Source organism: Patiria miniata, unplaced genomic scaffold, assembly GCF_015706575.1.
Source record: "Patiria miniata isolate m_02_andy unplaced genomic scaffold, ASM1570657v1 HiC_scaffold_7, whole genome shotgun sequence".
NCBI classification, from domain to species: Eukaryota; Metazoa; Echinodermata; class Asteroidea; order Valvatida; family Asterinidae; genus Patiria; species Patiria miniata.
Window position 1 is genome coordinate 5,654,454 of NW_024037074.1, and position 22,289 is coordinate 5,676,742.

Consider the following 22,289-nt stretch of genomic DNA (forward strand, 5'->3'; position numbering starts at 1 on the left):
CAGATTGAGGTAATTGATTATTCGATTAAAGAACTGTACACTTATTTACAAGCTCCGTCCTACTTTTCGTGAACATCAAACGAAATAATTACACTTGTTTCTGATTGTGTGGTTTTCTACCGAGGCATAAATTACACTTTTGTTCAGATCCGAGCTGTGTTATGATAAGCTTTTAGTCTGCTGTATGTAAACAAGTATATGGATAAGAAGCCTGATGCACTTGTGTTTCCTTGTCTCTCAACTTTCTGTGATTTAAGACTGTTTCGGCAAAGTCAAAAGAATAGTGCCTTGTCGAGGTACGAGGAACAATGCGTGGGGCTTTAAGTCTGTAGGGGGCCACTTAACTTCTTGACACTCAAACGCCAGGGGATTTCCCGCTTTCTTCGCGGGTGTGAAAAAGAGGTTTCGATATAAATTATAGAACTAGGCCTATATATATGTATCAATATTTATGCAATCCCCCAAAAAGGGGACGGTCCTTCTTGTTTTTAAAGAAACTGACAGATGACGAATTGGAGCTATAACGAAAGTGTGAGAATAGGAGTGATGTGGTTGGGTTTTTTCGTTTTCTCGAAAAGTAGTAAATATGCACACACACAAATGTTGAAAGGGTAGCTTTCAACAGACCAATGACCAGTGTGAAAATTATCACAATTACGTTTTCATTGAATGTGTGGGTTTTTTTTTTTAAATGAGCAAGTTTGGAACACCCCACCCCCCCCCCCCCCCCCCCACCAACCCCACAACGGATGCACCACTGGGATTTCAGGAAACCACCACAATTGTTTGGAGAAAGGTCCGCTACAAGAAATGCCCGACCCACAATCTCGAGCCAGCTCTATTAAAAATCCCTTTAATTTAAAGGGAATATACAACATTTGCAAACATCGAAAAATAAAACTACCAAGTTTTTACGAAATACCTTACTAGGATGTTGGTAAATGATAGTCTCAAGCATTTTGTAAAATTATGGCACCTGGTGTGAAGTCATTTTCAAGAAAATGGTAGTTTTGTATACATTTCCAAAGGTGGTCGGCCGACCAGCGTTGGAAAAACCTAACTATTTTTCAACTACTGCTCCAAATTAACCATTTTTTTTCAGTCCAAATTTTGTTTGATATTGGTTACATGTTTCATGAACGGGTGCAGGCCAGCTAGACTGGTTCCCGTGCCTTACAATTTTCCATCATCTATAAATTGATCCATTTTATTCTTTTGTAGAGTCAGGGAACCAGACTACTTAAACATTTCTGTTTTTCTTGGTTTTTCCAACCTTTTCGAACACAAAACTTCAAAAATGTCAGTGTAACAATATTTGATCTATATATACTAACTCCTCAAATAGTTCATTTCTGAAAATAACATCAAAAACCAATGATGTACATTCCCTTTAAAGCCAAAATTAAATTCTCATTTTGTAAACATCATCGATTGCGTTTTACGGTAATATACAGTAATGACATAATACTTTATTTGTAAAATGTCGTTTGATGGAAAATGAATGCAATTCACGTCCACAGCTTTTAAAATGTACTTCAGGCTACATATAACTACGAGATTTCTACACCTGTGCATGTGTTACAAGTTCATTGTGGGTCATCGATATGACAAGCCTCATAAGTCGATAAGCAACGTGTTGACACGAGGCGATTATTTATGAACATTCATGCTGCTTGGTACATAAACAAAACATCACTCGATCTAAGACGGGGTTAAGTTTAACTCTAATAGAGATTAAAGTTTTCCCAACAGAATGTCACTGCATTACACGCTGTGAAAAAAAAAACAGAAAGGAAAGTGCCAAGAACTGTCTGTAAATCAGCAAATAAATCAAATGAAATCGCCTCGAGGATATTTTCTGAGTACACTTTTATTTACCAGTCTACTTTCAAATGACTGGCAAGTTTAGTCTAGACTTGGCCGTAGTCTGCCTCACCCTTGGGCAAATTTTTCCGAGTTTTGATGGGATCTTTTTTTTCTGACGCTTCTCTTTTTTTTAGTCTATTATTTTACCATGTTCCTGTAGTATGTACTGATTTTAGTTGGGTAAGATATCGGGAGAACATGTCTATTAAATGGATTCTCATAATAACCAGCATTTCGAAAGGAATGGGCTCTTCAATGATCACTATAACTACAGTAAACTGGGGGCGGTCAACGCTTGCCCGTGGCATTACAATGTCACACTCGTATCCAGATCTTTTACTGTTGCTCTAATTCATTCATCTCTGTGCAATGAAAGTTTACTGTTTTTTTTTCTTCAAAATATTAATAGAATGAGTTCCCGGATAAGTTTTAAAAAGCACTCCCATCCTTCTCTGAATGCTATTCATATCGGCTTCAATATTACTAGGAAATATGAGCCCTATAAATTATTGGCGTCATTTCTATTTAAAAGTCCGATTCGTCACAAGTTCTGAGCTCACGTAAACATGACCTCTGCATATGATCACGGCAAACATCGTCGCTGTGGGTTGCGCCGCCGGAAACAAAGTTCCGTTACTTTCACTGGACCTCTGGGAATGACGACGAGTATCCAGGAAAAGTAACCAATAAATTTACCAACATATGGCGTGTCGTGCAAGAGTTCTATAAGAGTCCGGACGCGTGTCTGAGAGATTCATTATCAAAGACGGATCTCGACTGCACAAGAGGTGATCAGAAATGCAGTTGCCGAAAATGAAAATGACTTGTATGCGAGTAAGAGCGTTTGTTCTTGCAATCAGTCTGCATTGTCTTGTTAAAGCGTATGGTGTATCAGGAGAGCCTACGGTCACGATATCCACCGAGGAGGCAGGTGAAGAGGGTGATCTCAACAGACTGGAGGAGGGAAGAGACACGGTGGTTCTGCGATGCGTGACCAACGGTAAGACGGCGGGGTACTCGGTCATCTGGCAGCACGGTACCGAAGTCATCGCTCCATCTGACCGGATAACTTTAGAATCCATCCCACTGCCTAGCAGAGACGACGTCGTCCGGGACGAAGCACTGAAACTGACCATTTCCCCGGTCGACGGAAGGGACAGAGGGGTTTACAGCTGTAAAATAGTCCGCAATCAGCAGGATGTCATCGTGTCAAATGTAGAATTAACAGTCTTCTCCTTTCCTCCGGAGCCGAATCCGGTGTGTTCGCCAAACGGACCTGTGCTGGCATACATCGGTGATGATATCACTCTAAACTGTACAACATCGAAAGGGTATCCTGCGGTCTCCCTCTCCATCTTTTCACAGGACAGGGCGGTGTCACCTGACGAGTTGTCCACGGAGGAGACCGAAGACATGATCACGAAGAGTTTCATCTTTCGAGCAAATCAGACTCACGACGGAGTTATTTTTAACTGCGTCATGTTTAGCTCACACTACCCTAATAGACTCCGGACATGCAGCATCGGCCCGATCCGTGTCGGCAAAGTATCCACTCCCGGCGGTCCACCCATCACGTCAAGCGCACCACGACTATCCGATTCCCCTACGACCCTGCCAAGCCATCGAGACGGAGATCCTCAAGGATGCGGGGAGAAGACCACAAAACGACTCTCTGACCTCTCAGCCAACCCGTGTTTCCCCTGGTTCATCGCCGCGATCGCGGCAGTCAGTTTTCTCGCTACATCGGTAGCTCTCAACTTCGTGTTGTGTTGCAAGCGAAACACCGTGCGAATCGGAGACGTGGAGATGCAACGAAACCAAGACACTCCTCGAGATGCTTTTGTTGAAAACAAGAGACGAAATCTAAGACTGAACGGGATTGACAATCGTTGGTTTGTTAGGGAACCTTTGACTGATGTATGGATATGACATCAACAAGGATTTATCTCTTTTAAGCAAACAAAGTGTACATTTGTAGAAAGTTACAACTTTAAACTATCTTTTCAATTTTATGAAGAAAACAATTTCAATTTGTATATAAGCGCCTCTTCACAATTTCCCATTTAAAGTTATCATTGCACTGGAAGAAGTTCCTATTTAAAATACGACCAAGGAGAATGCACTTAATTGACACGTCTTTCAAACAGTCCAAACTCAACACAACACGAGGGCCTTGATATTGAACTCTCATTTTAAGTTCCCATTCTTTTGTAGTAGTAACATTTATTTCAAGATGTCATTCATTACAATTATTATTTATATGTACAAACACGTATACTTTAGAAAAAGTCACTAGTATAATATTTGATAGTTATGTACACAGTGATTAATTATAAAGTGTGAAATTAAATGACAACATTTAGGTATAAGGTTAAGCAGAACGCTTGTGTGCCCTTACCTATGAACAAACATACGATCAAGGGACAAACAAAACAATACGTGAGACAGACAGGACAAGAGTGAGACAAGGCCTAAATATTAATTCACAAAATAATGGAATTTCAATTTATGAATATGATTCGAGAAAATGAGTTTTTTAAATTTTTGACAAAGACAGATAGTGAAGAGGTAAAGGAGTAGGGACAACGAAAATTGAAAAATAACCTTTCGTTAAAAAGAGGTGAATTTTAGTTCCTTCCTGAGGTATGGATTATGGAGCTCATCTCCTTGGCTTTGAATTTGTTTGGTATGGTTGGATGTCTGTACCGCTTAATGTTAAAAGCGTGACTCAATATTATTTTGTGAATATAAATAATAGTGTTTAGAGTTCTGACGTATGCAAGGTCAAGGAACATTCCAGCTGCATAATACTTTTTTTTAGGTTAGGCGTTAGTTTGATCAGCTTAATGATTTAAAAATGATTTTAGCAATAGACTTTGCCCACCGTTGGGATGTGAAAATAATGAGGATATGGTTAAGAAAATAAAATTTTGTCTTTGATTCGTTAAATTGGATTGTCTTGCAATCTTAATATTAATTTTGTCTTTTTCCTAAATCACTTTTTCTACGGTGTGAGTAAAAAAAAGATACCTAAATGGCAGGACCATTTTCTTAAAAAAAGTTCTGGAATATGAAAGCCCAATTAACAAGTTTTGTTTGAGTGCAAGAATCATTCAAGGGGCGTGGCCAACTCGCAAGCGGCGATAGGACAATTGTCACACAGGTCACTTTCTTTTTGACTCATCACTCTGTATTCTATTCCTACAACCATAAATGTGGGTCACTCGGCCCTCTCATGACGGAGAGAAAAGTTTATTGTCCCGTCAATGCTTCACTACCGCTTAAAGTGTGGTTTTTATTGACTTTGTTAAAAGGGGACCGATTTGAAGTGTTATTTGGAATGCTTTGAATTCTTTCCATGAAATTTGACCTTGAAATCTGAAGGTCTATAAAAACAATTACTAGAACATGACCAATTATAGGCTTGCTGTATAAATATTTCTGTTATCATCATGAGCAAATATATCTTTTCCGTGCAATACGCTGTCTACAAGTTGCCTCGCAAACGGTCGAATATTGATGACTGAGACGAAAGATTTTTAGGTCAGGTTTTATGTCGCTTAAAATTATCGTGCCTTGGACCTAAAGCGCATCAATCGACTCTTTTCTTTGGTTCCCCCCCCCCCCCCCCTGTGGATAATAACATAAAATTGCATCGGACGCAATATTCCCTTTAAATTCCGGGAACTTCGGAGCGCGCTTCTTGGCTACCCATGCGACCCAATCGAAGCGAAGTCGAGTGAGTTTTAAGAAATGTGCGGTGTTCGCGCAATCGATGTTCTTGGAAATTGATGTGAAAACTGAAAAGCCAACTCTAGTCTAGACAATAGGAAGTATGAAACTTTATATACAATCACTTCTACTTACACTGCAAAAATTGGAGTGTTAATTTACACCATTGGTATCTATATAGTACCATCTGGTGTTAAATGTTACTGGTGTTGTCCTATATAGATACCGAATGGTGTTAAATTAACACTAGTTTTTACAGTGTACCAATGTAGCAGAGGTCGATCTTCCACATCAACTACCACTGATTACACAAGCATTGCAAGACAACACTTGTTGAGTCTTCCCAAACTGAATCTCTTCGTCTGTTTCATACCTCCCTTACCTCTCTTCTCCTACTCACACTCTTGCCTCAATTTCTCCCGAGCAACGCACGTCTTACCAACTGGCTGGTCTATTTCATCGCGGCCGGTGCCTTATTAATAATTCCCCTTGTCATCTTGGACGTGCTTGAAGATGATGCACATGAGAAGATTCACTGGACTCTGGCAACGGACGCATAGACGGCCAAACAGCAACATGAAAAGCACACTGGGCAGAAGAGGGTACCGGTAATTGTGTGCAACTCGAATGGCTGTTTCTACAAGAAAGGCCTACATGTACACCGTGACGTTCCGTAATTACAAGTTACTTGTCTGGTGCTGAATTCGTTAAGCATAGACAAGTCACTATAAGCACATTAACGGGATATTTATGTACTCCGTTTATTCGTTCTTGTTTTGTTTTGTCTCTTAATGTCCCATTCATTTAATTTTGTCCATTATCAATCGTTATATCCTGATAACAGTAAGTCAATAAACATTCTGGGGTATTTTAGAATTATTCTTTATTCCAATACACATTTTCTCAAACTTCAATTGAAAGAAATTCCCTTTTCTAGGATGTGAACTAGAAATTAAGCCACCTGCTGCGATTTGCTGAGCTTGTACAATGTACATGTACCTCAGCTCCTGAGACTATCAAACACTACACACATGCGCAGCAAACAGATATTTACAATCTTTGTTTCTATAATTTCAATGTGAACATCTTGTAAGAATCAATCGCGCTGTGCAGACTGGCTGTGATGTCATTCGATAGGATCACCCTTCAAGTTCATTGGGTCGTCCCGGTGGGGCTTGATGGGTCACACCGTTGCCATAGCGACGCGTCTCCCAGTCGCGTTAAAGGAACGCGAGCTCGCAACCTTGCTACTGCCGGAAGATTTACAGTCTGGGAAACACTTGATCATCTGCAGTACAGGCCTACGTATCGATATCTTTGGAGAAATGCCAATTTTAGGTTGGTATCAGCCTGTGTTGGTGAATTTGGTGGAAATGTTTGTCCCCAAAACAAGATCTTGACGTTGCTGTCTTCAGTTATAACATGAAGGGGGAAAAGTACATATAAAAAGTGATGTTTATGTCATTACCGTTTGTCATTGTCATTTTAATTAAAACTTAAACGTTCGTGCTCTATGGTTAAAGTAACATATTCAGCAGCTGGCATTTTGAAAACATGAGAAGCCAAAGGTATTTTTTTAAGTTGTATATATTTCTTCTTTCTTTAGTTGAACTTGAGGTATAGCCTTGAACTTTTCTTGTAATTTACTTAATTCGTGGAAGCCTGTTTAGCACAGCGGTCCCATGTACTCACTTCTCGATAATGTTGACACAATAGAACAGGCGATTATTATGAAACCTCATTCTACAGTTAGTCGAATAACACCCCATGTCTCATGGTGACCCAATTATAGTGGTGTTGGGAAGAAACAAAGAAACGTATTATTTCGCACTGTTGTTGTTGTTGTTGTTGTTGTTGTTGTCGTTGGTGTTGGTGTTGGTGTTGGTGTTGGTGTTGGTGTTGGTGTTGGTGTTGGTGTTGGTGTTGGTGTTGGTGTTGGTGTTGGTGTTGGTGTTGGTGTTGGTGTTGGTGTTGGTGTTGGTGTTGGTGTTGGTGTTGGTGTTGGTGTTGGTGTTGGTGGGTTTTTTTTGGGGGGTGTCCTAAATGTAATACTAGTCCTTTACTTTAATTAAATATGTATGACGCTAGGAAAGAGACCAATGAAAAGTCAATGATACAATATTTTGTGATGAAGACTTCAGGTGTTTGAGAGAATGAAGTTCAGAGTCATGTACGGAACATGATCGATCACACTATCTTGGTACATTCCCGGCCCCATTTTAATGGCGAAATCATGATTGTACGAGCTATACTACAAAACAACTGCCCCTGTTCATGCTACTTATGTAAACATGACTAAATTGCAGAGAACAATTTTTCATGATGAATACAATATAAAACAATTAATCAAATCATGAAAAACAATATCATGAGAAAATAACGACAGTGACAAGACAAGTAAATAAACATTTTTTTTACACATCTGACTCATTTTTGATATCCGGAAGATAGGGTAAAATAGGATAAAGATTTAAATGCATATAATTTATAGGATCACTTTTGCTTTTCATGCATTTTCTTCGTTCCCAACACTTCACAAAGTCCAGAGGAACGTTTTGGGCCAACCTAAACAGTTTTGTTTATGTCTAAAAATCAGTCAATGTATTAAATGATCTTTGGGAAAAGCACCTACATTTTTGTATTAGTCTTAAAATAATAGCAATCCAGTGTTTAGTACCAGTACGATCTTTAATCCAAGTATAAAGCTTGTTCATAAAAATATATGTAGGTTAATTTTGGAATAAATGCAAATGATCCAACATGGTCTGTAACTAAACAAAAAACAATTTGACAGAAGTACATAAAGTTACTGTGTTCCGTTCATACTATTCATGTTACGAACACGATTACCGATGAACGAACCGAAAAATAGACAATGTTAAGTTTCAACCCAATCAGACAATCTGTTGAAAGTTATAATTTGCTTTTCAATTTTGATGTTTTACAAATGATGAATAATACGATGAACATTTCACCACCATAGACTCTATGCGTAGCAACCATCTTAGAGGACAATGGCTATGTTTTGCTACAGCGATTTGCATGAACGGGCCTTTTGTGCCTTCATTGTTATAACAAATAATGCCCTCTAAAATGGTCGCTACATGACGTCTATTCTTGGAGGAAGTTCAAAGGCTACCAGACTTTGCATTTGACGTCCGGGTTCATATAGCTTCCAGCCGGACAGTTGAATGCAGCGCTGAACGCCTCATTGTTTTGAAGCGCACCGATGACTCTGTCAGCGGACGAGAAAGATAAGGCGAGATGGAGTTATCTTCTTTTTTTTAAAGGACTTGTATAGAAATGGTTGATTACGGTTGATTTAATGCACTATAGAATTGATACATTTTTAAGATAAAGTTATCCCTTTTTATTTGGTATAGGCCTATACATGTACTTGTATCAGAAAAGTGCTGCCACGTTATTCACGTTTTCGGTTTGAAGTTCGATTTGCCAAAGTGACTTTTTTTTTCTCTCTTTGCTTGAACTTTTAAACCTGAGAGTGTTCTCACAAAATAACTGTTTAAAGCTGCGCCAGTTGAGCTCTTTCTTTCAATAGTCTGGTATATTATGTCAAACAAATACTGACACATAATTTCTTGATTATGACATGTGCACAGGGGCGGATCCAGGAATTTTCGCCGGGGGGGGGGGGGTTCATCTACACAAAAATCAGAAAATGTACACAGGTTTTTTTCTCCGGACACTTGGCCTCCGTAGAATCAAAAACCTGGGAGGGGGGGGGCGCTGTTCAAATGCGACAATTGTTAACACTAGATTACAGAATGGTGTACCGTATTTTGAACAGGCGGACATTATACCAGTATAATTCTTTTTTTTGGGGGGGGGGGTGTCACAGCAGGGGGGGGGGGGGTTCGACTTATTTTTTTATGAATTTGAATATTTTTTTTTGACAGAGCTGGGGGGGTTGACTCCCCCCCCCCCCCCCCCCCCCCCCCCCCCCCCCCCCCCCCCCCCCCCTCTGGATCCGCGCCTGGTACAAATCCTTGAATTTAGAGAGCCGGGCCGAGTACATCATTTTGGCATTTTTTTTTAAAACAAAGCCTTTGACAGCCTATACGATTTCACATTTTGCAGAATGTCATCGTAATGTGCATTTTAATAAGACTAGGGCCATTTTCTAATCAAGGCATCTACTCGGGCTTCGTCTTCAAGTGTGGCTCCAGAAACTGTTCAAGTCCAACCCAAAATAATGGAAACGTCTTAACCTGTGACCTCAATATTACAGATGTTAATGATCTCAAGCAGAACATGACCTGTACTGACCCAGCTTAACCGAGACAGGGATTCAAAAACGCCTGAAGCCAAGACGGTCAATGAGCCCGAGGTTTTGAAAACACCTGACATACCTGTATTGGCCAGGGCTGTGCCTATCATTGTCGATGTAGTCATCCGCTCCCGCTGGTGTAAACACACTGCACCATACCTTGAATGCAAGAAATTGATAAAGGGTTTTTCATGAAAGTTGTTGCACGATACTTCATTTTTCAAACTTTTATTGTACATTAAAGAAGGATAAGTGCAAAAACTTGAGTTTAGCCAAATTTTGGACGTGTTTTTCATCATATTGGCCTCTGTGGTCATTGTCCAACCTTGTATGAAACCTTTCTGGGAGAGACAATAAATACTTTTTAAGTTCATGATGTTAAAAACTTCAAAATAATTTTGAAGGGACTGGTTTGTAAATAGGAGCGAGAATCAGTTTCTAAATTATAAGGAGCTGAAAATCACCAAAATAATGGGAAGAACAAGAAACTCTGCTTTTTGGATTTATCAATTTTGGGGTTGGGTTTGTGTGTTATGATGAAAAATTGATAATAGACTGAAGCACTAAGCCCCATTGACCAATCACAACCTTGATATATATGCGTGCATTCGCATGTGACACGCCCAGCGTAGCACTGGGCATGCGCACGTGGGCAGGTGGGCGGGGTTGAATGGATCAGTTTTAATTGTATACCTGGGAATATGACAGGAAGAACATCTGCTCTTCGGTGAAGTCAATGCCGGGGAGACGAGGTTGCTTGGGTATGTTGTCCATGTAGGCCTTGATGCAAGAGAATTTTTTGGGGGAAAGAATATTGTACCATACAGTAACGTGACGATATTTAAGAAGAGTGGTTGCAATTAAAGGATTCATCTCGAAAATAATCCCGCAAAAATTCCGCAAAAAAATTTCCCTGAACGTTCATTTTGTGCATTACTCAAGGGAATCTTAACAGGAAAGTTGATGAGTGCCCTAATATTGGTGACCAATATGCCGATAGGGAGAAAAACAAATATCCTTAAATTTCTTAGATTATCAATTAAGAAGATGGCTTCTGAAACAAAATACAATTGCAACGATAAAATTTTAACAATGAATATAATTTTTAACAATGATATGCATGCTGATGATACCTTGTAAGACTCTCTCAGGCCTCCGTTGTCAGCAATGTTTTCAGCCTGCGTCTGGTCCCCGTTCAGCTGTAATGAAAACAATAATAATAAACAAAAGATATTAGATTTTGGAGAATTTGTACATTTACAATGATTCAAACGGTCAACCAGTCATTTCCCTTGTGGTTTTTTTTTTAAAGAAAACGGAAAACCATTGACAAAACATCATCCGATTGCCTGTTTTAAATATTTATGGCGGCCACAATAGAAAGGCGCTGTTAAACAGTAAAACTCAAGAAAAGGCTTAACACAAAACCGAAACCTACGTGTCTGTTGTTTTCCGGCATGACGAATTTGGAGTACTGGTCGACGATACACTGCGCCTTGTCGATGAAATTGTCGATGGACTCTTGACTCCACCAGCTGACTCTATTGCCGTTTTTGTCGTACTTTCTTCCTGTGAAAATTGAATTGGAACTAAGTGTCTTGGAAAGTGCGACCTCCCATCAATCGGTGAGTCATAATGCTTGCAGAATCTGTAACGTCATTTCGTCAACAGTATTCTCATCACAGTTAGGTTTATTTGATTGTCGTCAACCTTACGTACGACTTATAATAACAGCTAAATCTAAGATCAAATAAAAGAAAGTTATATAAAAGAACCGGAAATACCACATTGAACGGATCTTTTTAGTGCATGATAGGGACCTCGATATCTAGTATAAAGTAACCTTTGCACGACATAATAATAGTCTCCTTATGGTTTAAAATACAGACCTTTCTGTAAAAATTAACTCAGAGTTAGCCAATTGTATCATTAATCTTAATTGACTTTAAAGGCTTAAGTTACTGTGGTTGTCAAAACCGTGGGTTATCTCGTGCCCAATGATGACACCGATTCCACCATAATTGGAGTACCTGAAATACAATAAAGAAAACTGGTTTAATTGGTTTAATGAGAAGATTAACCCGACGGTGGGTTGAGAAACTAAAGCTACATGGCGTATATAATTGCTGTGGGTCTTACAGTTTCACTTATTCACTTCATTTTGTAATGGGAAGAATTCAGAAGATTGCAGTGTTTGTTACTTACCAGGGAAGATCATTGTGGTAGAAAGGCGGTTGAAGAGTGACCGCTGGGAATACTATAGATAAAAAAACGGTCGGACGGTCAAGTCGGACTATTGTCGGACGGATAGTACTGGTCACATCCAGCCAATATCTTCTCTTGGTGGGTTACAAGGGTTGGTTTAGTTGGGGGTAATGTATGACTTAATTGTAAGTTTATTTTGGGGGGGTTTCAATGGTTGGCAAACTGAATAAGTGAGAGAGGGAATATAGGCATATGCAATATAGATGGGTTGGTGAATATAATTATGAAGTGTTTCGTTTCTACCCTCTAAAAACATCCGAGTCAGATTGATCCAGAATCCGAGTTCTATTTTGGCTCAACTCTTTTCCTGGTCAAAAATTACACTCTTCATTTTGACGCTCATAAGTGTCATTTTGACCCGGAAAAGTGTCATTTTTCACCCGGAAAAAGGATGATCGAAAAACATGGTTTAGAGTGTATGTGGCATGCTAGACGGGTTGTTTAGTTGTGTTGCTGCAATGATGCCTACAATCCTGGCCAAATCTCGCTGGGCCTCCCGACACCCCGGCCCCGCTCAATGTTGTCTCTCATTGCGCGGTGTGTGCTCCATCAGCTGGAGAGAACAACATTGACCTGGGGAACGGGGGAGTGGGTGACCGTGGCAGGCCCAGGAAGTGTCCCAACCATTTTGGCCGAGATCGTAGGTTGTGTGTTGTTGTGTCTGATGGCCTAGCATAATGATGGCTGATGATTGGTGGCCGATGTGGGTTTGTCGTCTGTGTCCAATTGCTGTATGAAAGAAAGGCATCGATAGCTTACAAATTCCATTTCTGTGTGCCCAGTAGTAAGCATTGAGAACGACTGGCCCAACCGTAGACCACCTAGGAGTAGAACAGAATTCATCGCCGTAAAAATGTACATGTTAAAAAAGGATGTTACCCCCATTGGTACCTTATGAATGTATTGATTGTTTAACATATACATTGGTCGTTATATCTGTGCACAGGTATATGTTACAGATGGAAACAAAACAAACAAACAAACACCCCAACAAACACAAATGGGAAAATATAGAAATAATCGTTTTCTTTTGTTTAAGTATTTCATACCAAGGTCAAAAAATACAGTAGCTCATTAATGAACTGAAAGCCAACGCACAACCCAAGGTAGACTTCGCAATTGTAGAAGACCGCTGGTTCTTTAAAAAGCTACACATAGGTTACTCATAGCGAAAAAGGATCATGAAATTGATATCGTGCATCTCGAAACTTATATATGTGCAACTGGAAACTTATACATGTACATGTTCCTAAAATCAAAACATTCAAAAGCTACTCACATTGAATCATCGTCGTTCACGTCTTCACGTAAGCGAGCCAATTCACCCTGGGATAGCCACTCGCGGTATCTCAGGTTATTCTGGAAATACTCGTCGTCTGTGGCAGTCAGCTTTGGGCAGAGAAAGAGACAATCGCATAACAGTCATCTTTTCTTTTTGGATAAAAGAAGACCTCCTTTTTCTTTGTGATCTTTATACAGTACCACAATGCGATCTACGCACATACTGGAAAGGGTGAGAGTTTGTCAAGCCACGTGGTGACAACGCGAAAGAGTATGTGTATAATATAGGTGTAGCCCTCAATTTGATTAAATAAATAGGGTGATTCCATATAAAAAGGAGAGCAAACAGACTCAAACCACAACTTGCCATCTAGGGACTATAGACTCCAATGAAGTACAATGAAGGCAACCCTCTTCAGGAAACTATGGTCCAATGGTTACGGTGTTCGACTCATGTGCCGTGGTACTTAGGTTCAAACCATGACTTGGAACATGGTGCTTGTGTTCTTGAGCAAGACACTTTACTACAATTGTCCCTCTCCACCCAGGAGTATATGAAAGGGTACCTGTGAAGGTAGAGACCATATTATTGCGCTGATCTCGAGCTGCTGCAGAAAATGATCTCATACCCTGATGAACAGGGATAACAATTGTGAAGCACTTATACCTTTGGTATCAAGCGCTATTATAAGCACCACACATTATTATTTTTATGTAGCTATGATGCCATTGCCATGCAGAGAGAGTGACGCTACAACTTAATCCAAAGTTCGTTTATATTTTGCGAAAACATGCACGATGGCATCTCGGTTACCCTGGCACCGAAGCATACACCTGGGTGAAATTTAAAGAGGTTGTGGAATGCTCGAAGACATTTCCGTCATTTTTCGGGTATATGTAGGCTAAGGTGTGATGAAATAAAAACGACTATTGTTTCTGTCATAAAATGAGTACAAAAGGTAATTTTGAGAGCTGTTTTTCAAGTCCTGTCATGCCTTTTTCGATCCGAACGTGAAATTTGTGTAAAAGTCGTCGTTGCGGGCAGCAAACAAAACACAGTAAATCGTGGCGTAATAAACAGGACTCCCGATGCAGAGTAGCATAAACGAGTCCTGTTTATTACGTCACTATTAACTGTGTTTTGTTTGCTGCCAGCAACGACGACTTTTACACAAATTGCACGTTCGGGTCGAAACAGGACCTGAAAAATAGCTCTCAAAAGTACCCTTTGTGTACTCATTTCATGACAGAAACAATAGTCGTTTTTATTTTATCACACCTTAGGCTACATATATCAAAAAATGACGGAAATGTCTTCGAGCATTCCACAACCTCTTTAACATTATTTTCACCTAAAGCCCGGTTCACACTTCACGCGAAAGCATGTGCGAAGCGAAATTCATGTCGTCAACAATGGTGGACGCGCTTCGAATGTATTGTTGACGTCACGAATTTCGCTCCGCTTTCGCTTTCGCGTTAAGTATGAACCGGGCTTAACACTACCCAATTGCTACATACATCGGCATACTTCGCATCTAGCTTAGCGTTGTCTTTGATCCATTCTGGGTAACCAATTGCAATCTCCATAGCATCTGCCTATGGGGATAATAATAACAAATTCAATGAAAATCTCTACTTTCCATTTCCATAACATTATATCTTTTAATCAAAATAACTAAAGCCAGTAAATATAGGGCCTGAGTTTTATTTCAAAGTGATTTGGGGCTTGTCAGGGTAAATACTTTTGAGAATTCACAGAGAAATGGTTCCGATATATATTTTGCTCGGACCACAGTGACCAAAACGTTTGGTTGGATATTTCTTGTTCTTCTCAAAACTTGACTATTTCTCCTAGGAGAAAGTCACAGCACGGATACCAGTTTGTGGTATGACTCACACGGATCTTACGCTGTGAAACTACTTTAGCATCCTTTTAATGCAAACAAAAGTTGCTGACATTTGCTCTTCGTAACGACCCATTGACCTACGAACGTCACCTTGATTACCTTTGACCTTACCTTTTCAGCCACAACGCCCTTGTCTTCCTCCTGCAGCCAGTCATTCGTGTTTAGCAAGGACTTAAAAGCTGTCTGCAAATTGTGAACCATTTCAAACGCCTACAGGTGGAACACAGATTTTTAAACAAAAGTAGCTCATTTTTCATTACAATTCGTCTACAATTGCTTCCTTCAACGTTAGTTTATTGAATTACTTGATATTTACAAAGGTTTGTATTCGGAATATGCTTTTTCTCGCTTTGAATATAGTGTGTATTTTAGAAACACTGAATACTCAGTGTTGCTCCGAGTGATTCTGAGAAAATCACTCGGGTTGGACTCAAACCCACGACCTCCTGCTTATATTAGCGCTGACCACTCGACCACTGAGCTTGCCGGGGTCGGCTGGCTGGTGCGAATTAGATATAGCAGCCGCTAGCAGCGGGTACCGCAATGAAACTATTCATAAGATAGAATTTGCGTCGGGTTGATGTCAGTTTAGTATTGGGTTTTGCCCTACACACACGTATTTGTATAAACCCTGTATAGAGTTGCTGCCGAGTGAACGTGAGAAAAAGATTATTTACACCGACGCCATTGAATCTACTTTTTGCTCTTTGCTGTCCATACCTTCTGTTTCGTTTCTTCAGTGAAGTGTTCATCCACGTACATCCTACCACTGATATACTGGTATTGGTCTTTGGCGTTGTTGACGCATGTCTTCCAGCAAGCTGTAGGAGACATCGTTTTGTTCACTTCCCCTTGGTATTTCCGCTGGATGGCTAGGAATGTCTCGTTCAGGAAGGGGACCGTCTCACTCACCAGACGCCAAATCATGTAGTTGGCCTTGACCCTGACGGGGAAAGAAAAATCATTCTGAGCTTTCTTCAAAGTTTCCTTCTACAAGATTTGGTTCCAGAAATGATTATTCCTTCCTGGTATGATATCAGATGGGATGTTCCGAAGAATAATGGAGAGCGATAAGTCTCCAAATACGAGAAATACGCAGGAATTGTATCGCAGAATATATTAAGGCTATAATGACGACATCTGTGCGCTCTTCTATAACACACCCCATCCAACCACAATCCAATAGGTCACGGGGCCTGTTTCACATATCGACATAAAATATCGATGCTGCTAAGACTTTACCGCTACAGTCCCATTTAATAGCCCAGCAAGCAGCATTCGGCAAAACAACGACGGTAGTAGGATTTGATGTTAATGGTAAAACATTCAAGTGTAACTTTCAAAGTTCTTTCAATGAATTCTTTCAATGAAATCTAGATTAGGATGGTCCTTTTCCTATATTAATTATTTATCCACCTGTTGTCTTGGTCTTTGAGCCACATGGTAACGTTGCTGATGTAGTCTGGCCTGTAGTTGACGATTGGCTCGTCGTCTGTAACTCCTGGGTCGACACTTGCCGGCAATATTAGTTGATAGAAACGCGTCCAGTTGATCTTGGGAAAAAATTACAGACTTAGCAGACAGTGTTACTGTAAATATGTTGTTGGATGATAATTAGGAATATGGAAATGTGATGATTAATAAATATTTACAAGTTGTCTTGATTTGTATCTTTAAGGAATTATAAGGATCTGACTATATATTAACTGTCTCAAAACTAAAACTATTTGAGAAACTCGTCTTTGTTACGTCTAGGCCCTGAACACGGCTCATATAGCAAGATATTTGTATGAAATGTATCTTTATATTGAAAGCCCGTCAACAACAACAGAAAGTCTGGAAAAGAGACCAACTCTCGAAGCAATAATGTCAAATCTTTACCACATCCATTCCAATTTCCTTGAGAGTGATTTCAATGGGACCATCGTATGGATGCAACGTAGTCAACTGCAGAAAAAAAATAAAACGCAATAATTTTAAAATGTTGTACTTTCTTTACCTTTTATACATTTTGAACATCTACGTAGATATCATTTTTATACTTACGAGAATAGAATATAACAATCTATAAACACCATAACGATTGAGTATATACCACACCCTTAAAATACGTCTATGTAGGCTGCAAGATGTGTAAATTGGATACGGGGGGGGTTTCGAAATAAATAAAGCCAATTTTCAAATCCAATTGCCCTTTACAAAAAAAAAATTGACAAGGAAAGAATCGATGACGAATTTCCACGAATGTTTTACGTTAGCCATATACGATTCGAACTCGATGAGGTTCGTCATATCCTCCTTCGCTACTGTCTCGTCTGCGCCCAGAGCCACGGCAATGTCGATCAGGTACTGGAGGTACGCTTTCCTCTCCTGAAAGAAAATATTGGTGAAACAAATAAATGAAGCAATGAAGACAGTGTCCAAAATGTCAACATATTGGCACAATTTCACTGTGCACTTTGCACTGAATAGTGCGTCGATGACGGGACGCAGGCGTGGCAATTTGGAGGGAACGCCCTCGTAACACTATATCAATGTGCTTGCCAAAGACCAACATGCAAGCATGGGGGCCGTGCCAAACGGAATTTGAAGAAACTTGCCATCCGCCATGATCATTTATGACTATCAAAGAGTTCAACGTGCTCGCAGATAGGCTGCTGTTTGATGCGTATGGAAGGGGAAAAGGGATATTCATTAGGCCTACCTACCTTCGAATAACTCTCATCCAAAAGAATCTTCAACCCCAATTCCTCAGAATCGTCTGGTTCGTCAATCTGGAAGAAGAAATGAAACAAATGAAATTAATGTCGTTATCATAAAGAATGGGGAATACGTAACACTTGTGGCTTGTAGACAAAACTAACTGACGGTTGCACGTAAAATATTAGTCCAAATGAATCAGTCCACTTCATACTTGGATGCGCTCAACCTATGTAACTTGAATGCACTAGATAGCAGAAGAGTAGGACATTGCTTAAAATTTGCTAAAAAAGCACTTGGTGCTAATTCAAGAACAACTCACTTACTCCCCCCTACGAGGCTAGCAAGTCGTGGTAGAAACCTTAGGAACAGTAACCACATATCTCAACTCCCTATTAGAACCAAGCGCTTCCAACAAAGTCCCTTACTTCATTAACATTTTAAACGCCGGCTCTGTGTGATTTTATTGTGCGCAATGGGGGGGGGGGCTGCATGTTGTCCCACCTTTCTTGAATAGTTCTGTCTCCCTGGTTATGTGGTGTTTGTTTACATACAATTGTAATGTATTGCCTGCCTAGTATTTTACTCTTTTTTTTATTGTATTACGCAAGTTTTAATCGCTTTTAGAAATAATTGTTTATAATGTAATTGTGTTTTGGAATTTGGCCCTCCGGGCCACGATTTGAGACAAATAAAAGAAATGAATGAATGCAATGAATGAATGAATAAATGAACAAAACACATCGTTATTCGGCCGGCTTCTTCAAACGTATTTTCAGTCTGCATTGTGTCCGATGCGTATACGGCTTATATTACGTGCTAATGGAAAGACTGCTTCATTTCTATTTTAACAATACAACTAAAAGTCACCACAGCATCTGAAGCAATCTGAGCTCATTTTGATTCGCGTTTTCATTGTTTGGATTGAATCTCTCCGATACAAACACGTCATAGCAAACCGCGGGCTTTTCCTTACTCTCTAAATTCCAAAGAGTGAAATTAGGGACTAGACGTTTTAGAGTGAAAATCACTCTCATTTTCGATTGACATAATCTGAAAAATGAACCACTTCAGTCGAAGCTCGAATGAAACCTTGATCTTTACGATTGAAGAATTTTCACTCTAAAACGTCTAATTTGGGGGGGCTCCAGCCCCCCCCCCCCCCCGTAGAACCGCGCCTGCTGTGGGAGTGAATCTTCACTCGAATGGAGTGAATTTTCACTCTCTAGAATTAAGAGAGTACCAGAGTCTTCACATCTTGCCAGTGCGTCTTCTCGATGCCGACCTTTGGTACCACGAAATACGGAGTGCTCGCCTGATGAGAAAAAAAATATTACAAATAACGTTACAACAAAAATAATGAACACAGGGGGCAGGATGAACCATTTTGCCGTATTGACAGCGTCATCAGTTCTTTACAACCATAAGCTGCAACCCATCCCACACAGGGAAAAGAATTCAGGCTCTTCTTCAGAAGGACTCTACATTCGCCGCTCGACCCCAATTTGCTCTATAACATATAGAGTAAATTGCCATTCTGACCCGGAAGAATACCTGATCAAATCGAGCCCTGAATTCGGGTCGAACTTGACCAGGAAGTTTTAAAGCGTGTGTATCCTATAAGAGCTTACATACAACTTGTACTTGGTCGCGTTGCTTGGATCGGGCCACACCCCCGTGGACACAAACACTATGTTGTATTTGCCCCAGATATCGGCCCAGAGTTTCTCGAAGTCGAAGGTGGTGGCGTTCCAGTTACCGCCGGCAGGGGTAGACCCCAGCACCGGCCAGCCACCCAGCGAAGTCAGCACGTCCGTTAGAGGTTTAGCTCCCAACTCGTTGATGGTGTCTGTTGGTTAATGTTGAAGTCTCAAAATGACTGTCAAACTTATAATCTTTAAATAACTGAATAACTACCGGTATATAGAAATACCTCAGTTCAATCGAAGGGCTGATGCTGCGAAAAAATATCAACTACTAACGACAGACGTCTCAGAAATCTCTGTGTGAGTACAGCCTGGCGTTGATATTAATAGAAGTTGTCATTGGTCTTCTGTTAGTAACAAGTTGTCAAGCAAAAGTCACTCTGTTTTTAAAGACAAAATTCGTAATTTGCATGTGCTTCGTTTCTTATTGAGCCAAACTGCTAATCCATAGATTTCCTTCCTTTGCCTTGTGGATGAGACAACTTACCCATGTCTTCGCAAGACTGGTAGTCGTTCCTTACGATGTGATACGACAAGGGTTCGCCGGCAACGGCACTCCGTTCAAATAGAACTGATAACCAAATGACCAATATGGCAGTTTTAATGACAAATTCTTCAACAGCTTACCCATACAATCAGTTTTAAAAAATGACAATGATAACACTGGATCGGTGACGATATTTACTGATGACGCTACTGTCGATGAGGATGTCTCCAAGTAGAAGACTGACTTATATAGCAACCGTGGGGTCAAACTTTCGACGGTGCTGCCATTGTCGCAATAAATTCTTTATGACGACATTAATGACGTTGGAAAAAGAACCGATAGTGGGATTGATTAAGACATTGATGGCGATGAAAAAGGAGGTGACGATGTCGATGACAGGAAAACAAATGCCCTGATAACGGTGAAAAATGGCGACGGCAATAACCAATATAGTTTCCAAGATCACGGACGATGACCTGCCAATGGCGACGGTGTTAATTTTACGACAATTAATATGCTGACGATAACATTGTCAGTGACAGTGACGAAATCCATGAAAAGGACTATGGCGATGACATGAGTGGCATGGGATACCTTTAAACTTGTCTGTCAAACCGTCTTTCAGTATACTGATGGTAGAATAGCTGGTCCGGTTCAGCGCGGTGTATCGCTGGTTCCAGCCCCCGCAGGCGTACTCGAAGAAATTATCGCAGGGATTCACGCTCTGATTCATATTACTCAGGTATGCATATGCTGTAGAAATAAAGAGAAGACACGATATAAGACGTAGAACGAGTTGAGCTTTTGATTACCGAGTTTCCCATTTCCTTTCATAACTTTGATTATAGGAAACAAAAACCCCATTATTAATACTGATCGGGATTTCGGGATTTTGAAAGTTTTTCTCACTAGTAAAATACATCGTATGGTGAAAACAAGGCCGGTTGATTAGTTCATAATTTTTCGACAATGTGTCATTGCGGTCTCTGAACTGTTAGGCGACAGTTTAAAGGACCTGTAATTGGCGTCGTGTATGTTGTCACCCGTACGACCTGGTCATTCAGATAAAGAGCATGGGCATCAAATCTCTGTCTTACCCGAGTCATAGCATTGCTTCGTCGTGCACGTCTCCCGATCCAGTGGTGTATTTGCCTTCAATTCGTCCAGTTCGGCGGCAATGTCGTTCTTCTGTAGTGCGAAAACAACTGGGGAAAAAAGTAAACAAAATCTTCAATTCTGAAGACGAACGTATACATGTACAGTGAGCTTCTTTTCAGAACCATTCTCTTAGTTGAGAAATTATTCATACAGTCTCCGCAAACGTTCATTCATTTATGAATATTGTTAGGTTTTCTAAACACCCCACCCTGGAAAATGCTCGATCTCTACTCACTTGTGGTGACCGTTAAGGCGATGGTGGTAGCAGCGAAAATTCCCACCAAAATGAGGGGGATCTTGCTAGGCGACTTGGAGGCGACAGAGTCCTCGAGCGCCAGCTGAGCCTTGGAAGCTGTACGGTTGTCCTCCATGGTGGGTTATCCTTAATTGATGTTCGTTGCTCGGCAGAAGTTGAGGAGAGAGGCGTGGTTAGGGTAGTGGTATGGGAGGTATGAGACTCCCAGACGAAGTTTCAACGTGGGAAGACTCGATAAGTGCAGTCCTACAGTCAGTGGGGGAAAGAAATTTGTGAGCTTTCTTTGATAGCTGGTCACGTGATCGCATGTCATCCATGCACCTGCTGTATCTGTTGACAAAATGCGCCGGTGAACTTCAAGGCCTGAGGCATATGTAGTTATACTGCGGTTATTCTATTGGCGGTGGGCCTCGTCCATGTGCTGAAAGTTCCAAACGCTCCTCTCTGGGAGATTATTTCGAGTCCTGTGGGGGAGTTATCAGGGTTAGTGACCTGGGAACTGACAACTTGCACATATGTTTCGGGGGCTGGTACACATTCCCGGGGGGAGGGGGTGTTACCCAAGAACTGTTAACACGGAAGGGTCACCTACATTACATGGGTGAGAATCAAGTAAACAACTCACGGAGACGGATCTATAGGG

General features: G+C 40.6%; 1 protein-coding gene across 1 annotated transcript; it reads right to left on the reverse strand.

Annotated features, from left to right (window-relative positions):
* Positions 1 to 8,395: 8,395 nt before the first annotated feature.
* LOC119745531 (membrane metallo-endopeptidase-like 1) lies at positions 8,396 to 22,070 on the reverse strand. The gene is made up of 22 exons (XM_038221925.1): positions 21,626 to 22,070; positions 21,330 to 21,437; positions 20,827 to 20,985; positions 20,233 to 20,316; positions 19,671 to 19,888; positions 19,283 to 19,354; positions 18,048 to 18,113; positions 17,593 to 17,709; positions 17,221 to 17,286; positions 16,756 to 16,892; positions 16,060 to 16,282; positions 15,451 to 15,549; positions 14,951 to 15,028; positions 13,431 to 13,540; positions 12,911 to 12,972; positions 12,092 to 12,143; positions 11,849 to 11,916; positions 11,325 to 11,455; positions 11,020 to 11,085; positions 10,580 to 10,666; positions 9,969 to 10,045; positions 8,396 to 8,833 (listed from the first exon to the last, which is right to left on the reverse strand). The coding sequence occupies exons 1-22, from the start codon at positions 21,759 to 21,761 to the stop codon at positions 8,734 to 8,736; spliced, it is 2,316 nt and encodes a 771-aa protein (XP_038077853.1). The 5' UTR covers positions 21,762 to 22,070; the 3' UTR covers positions 8,396 to 8,733.
* Between the last annotated feature and the right edge of the window lie 219 nt (positions 22,071 to 22,289).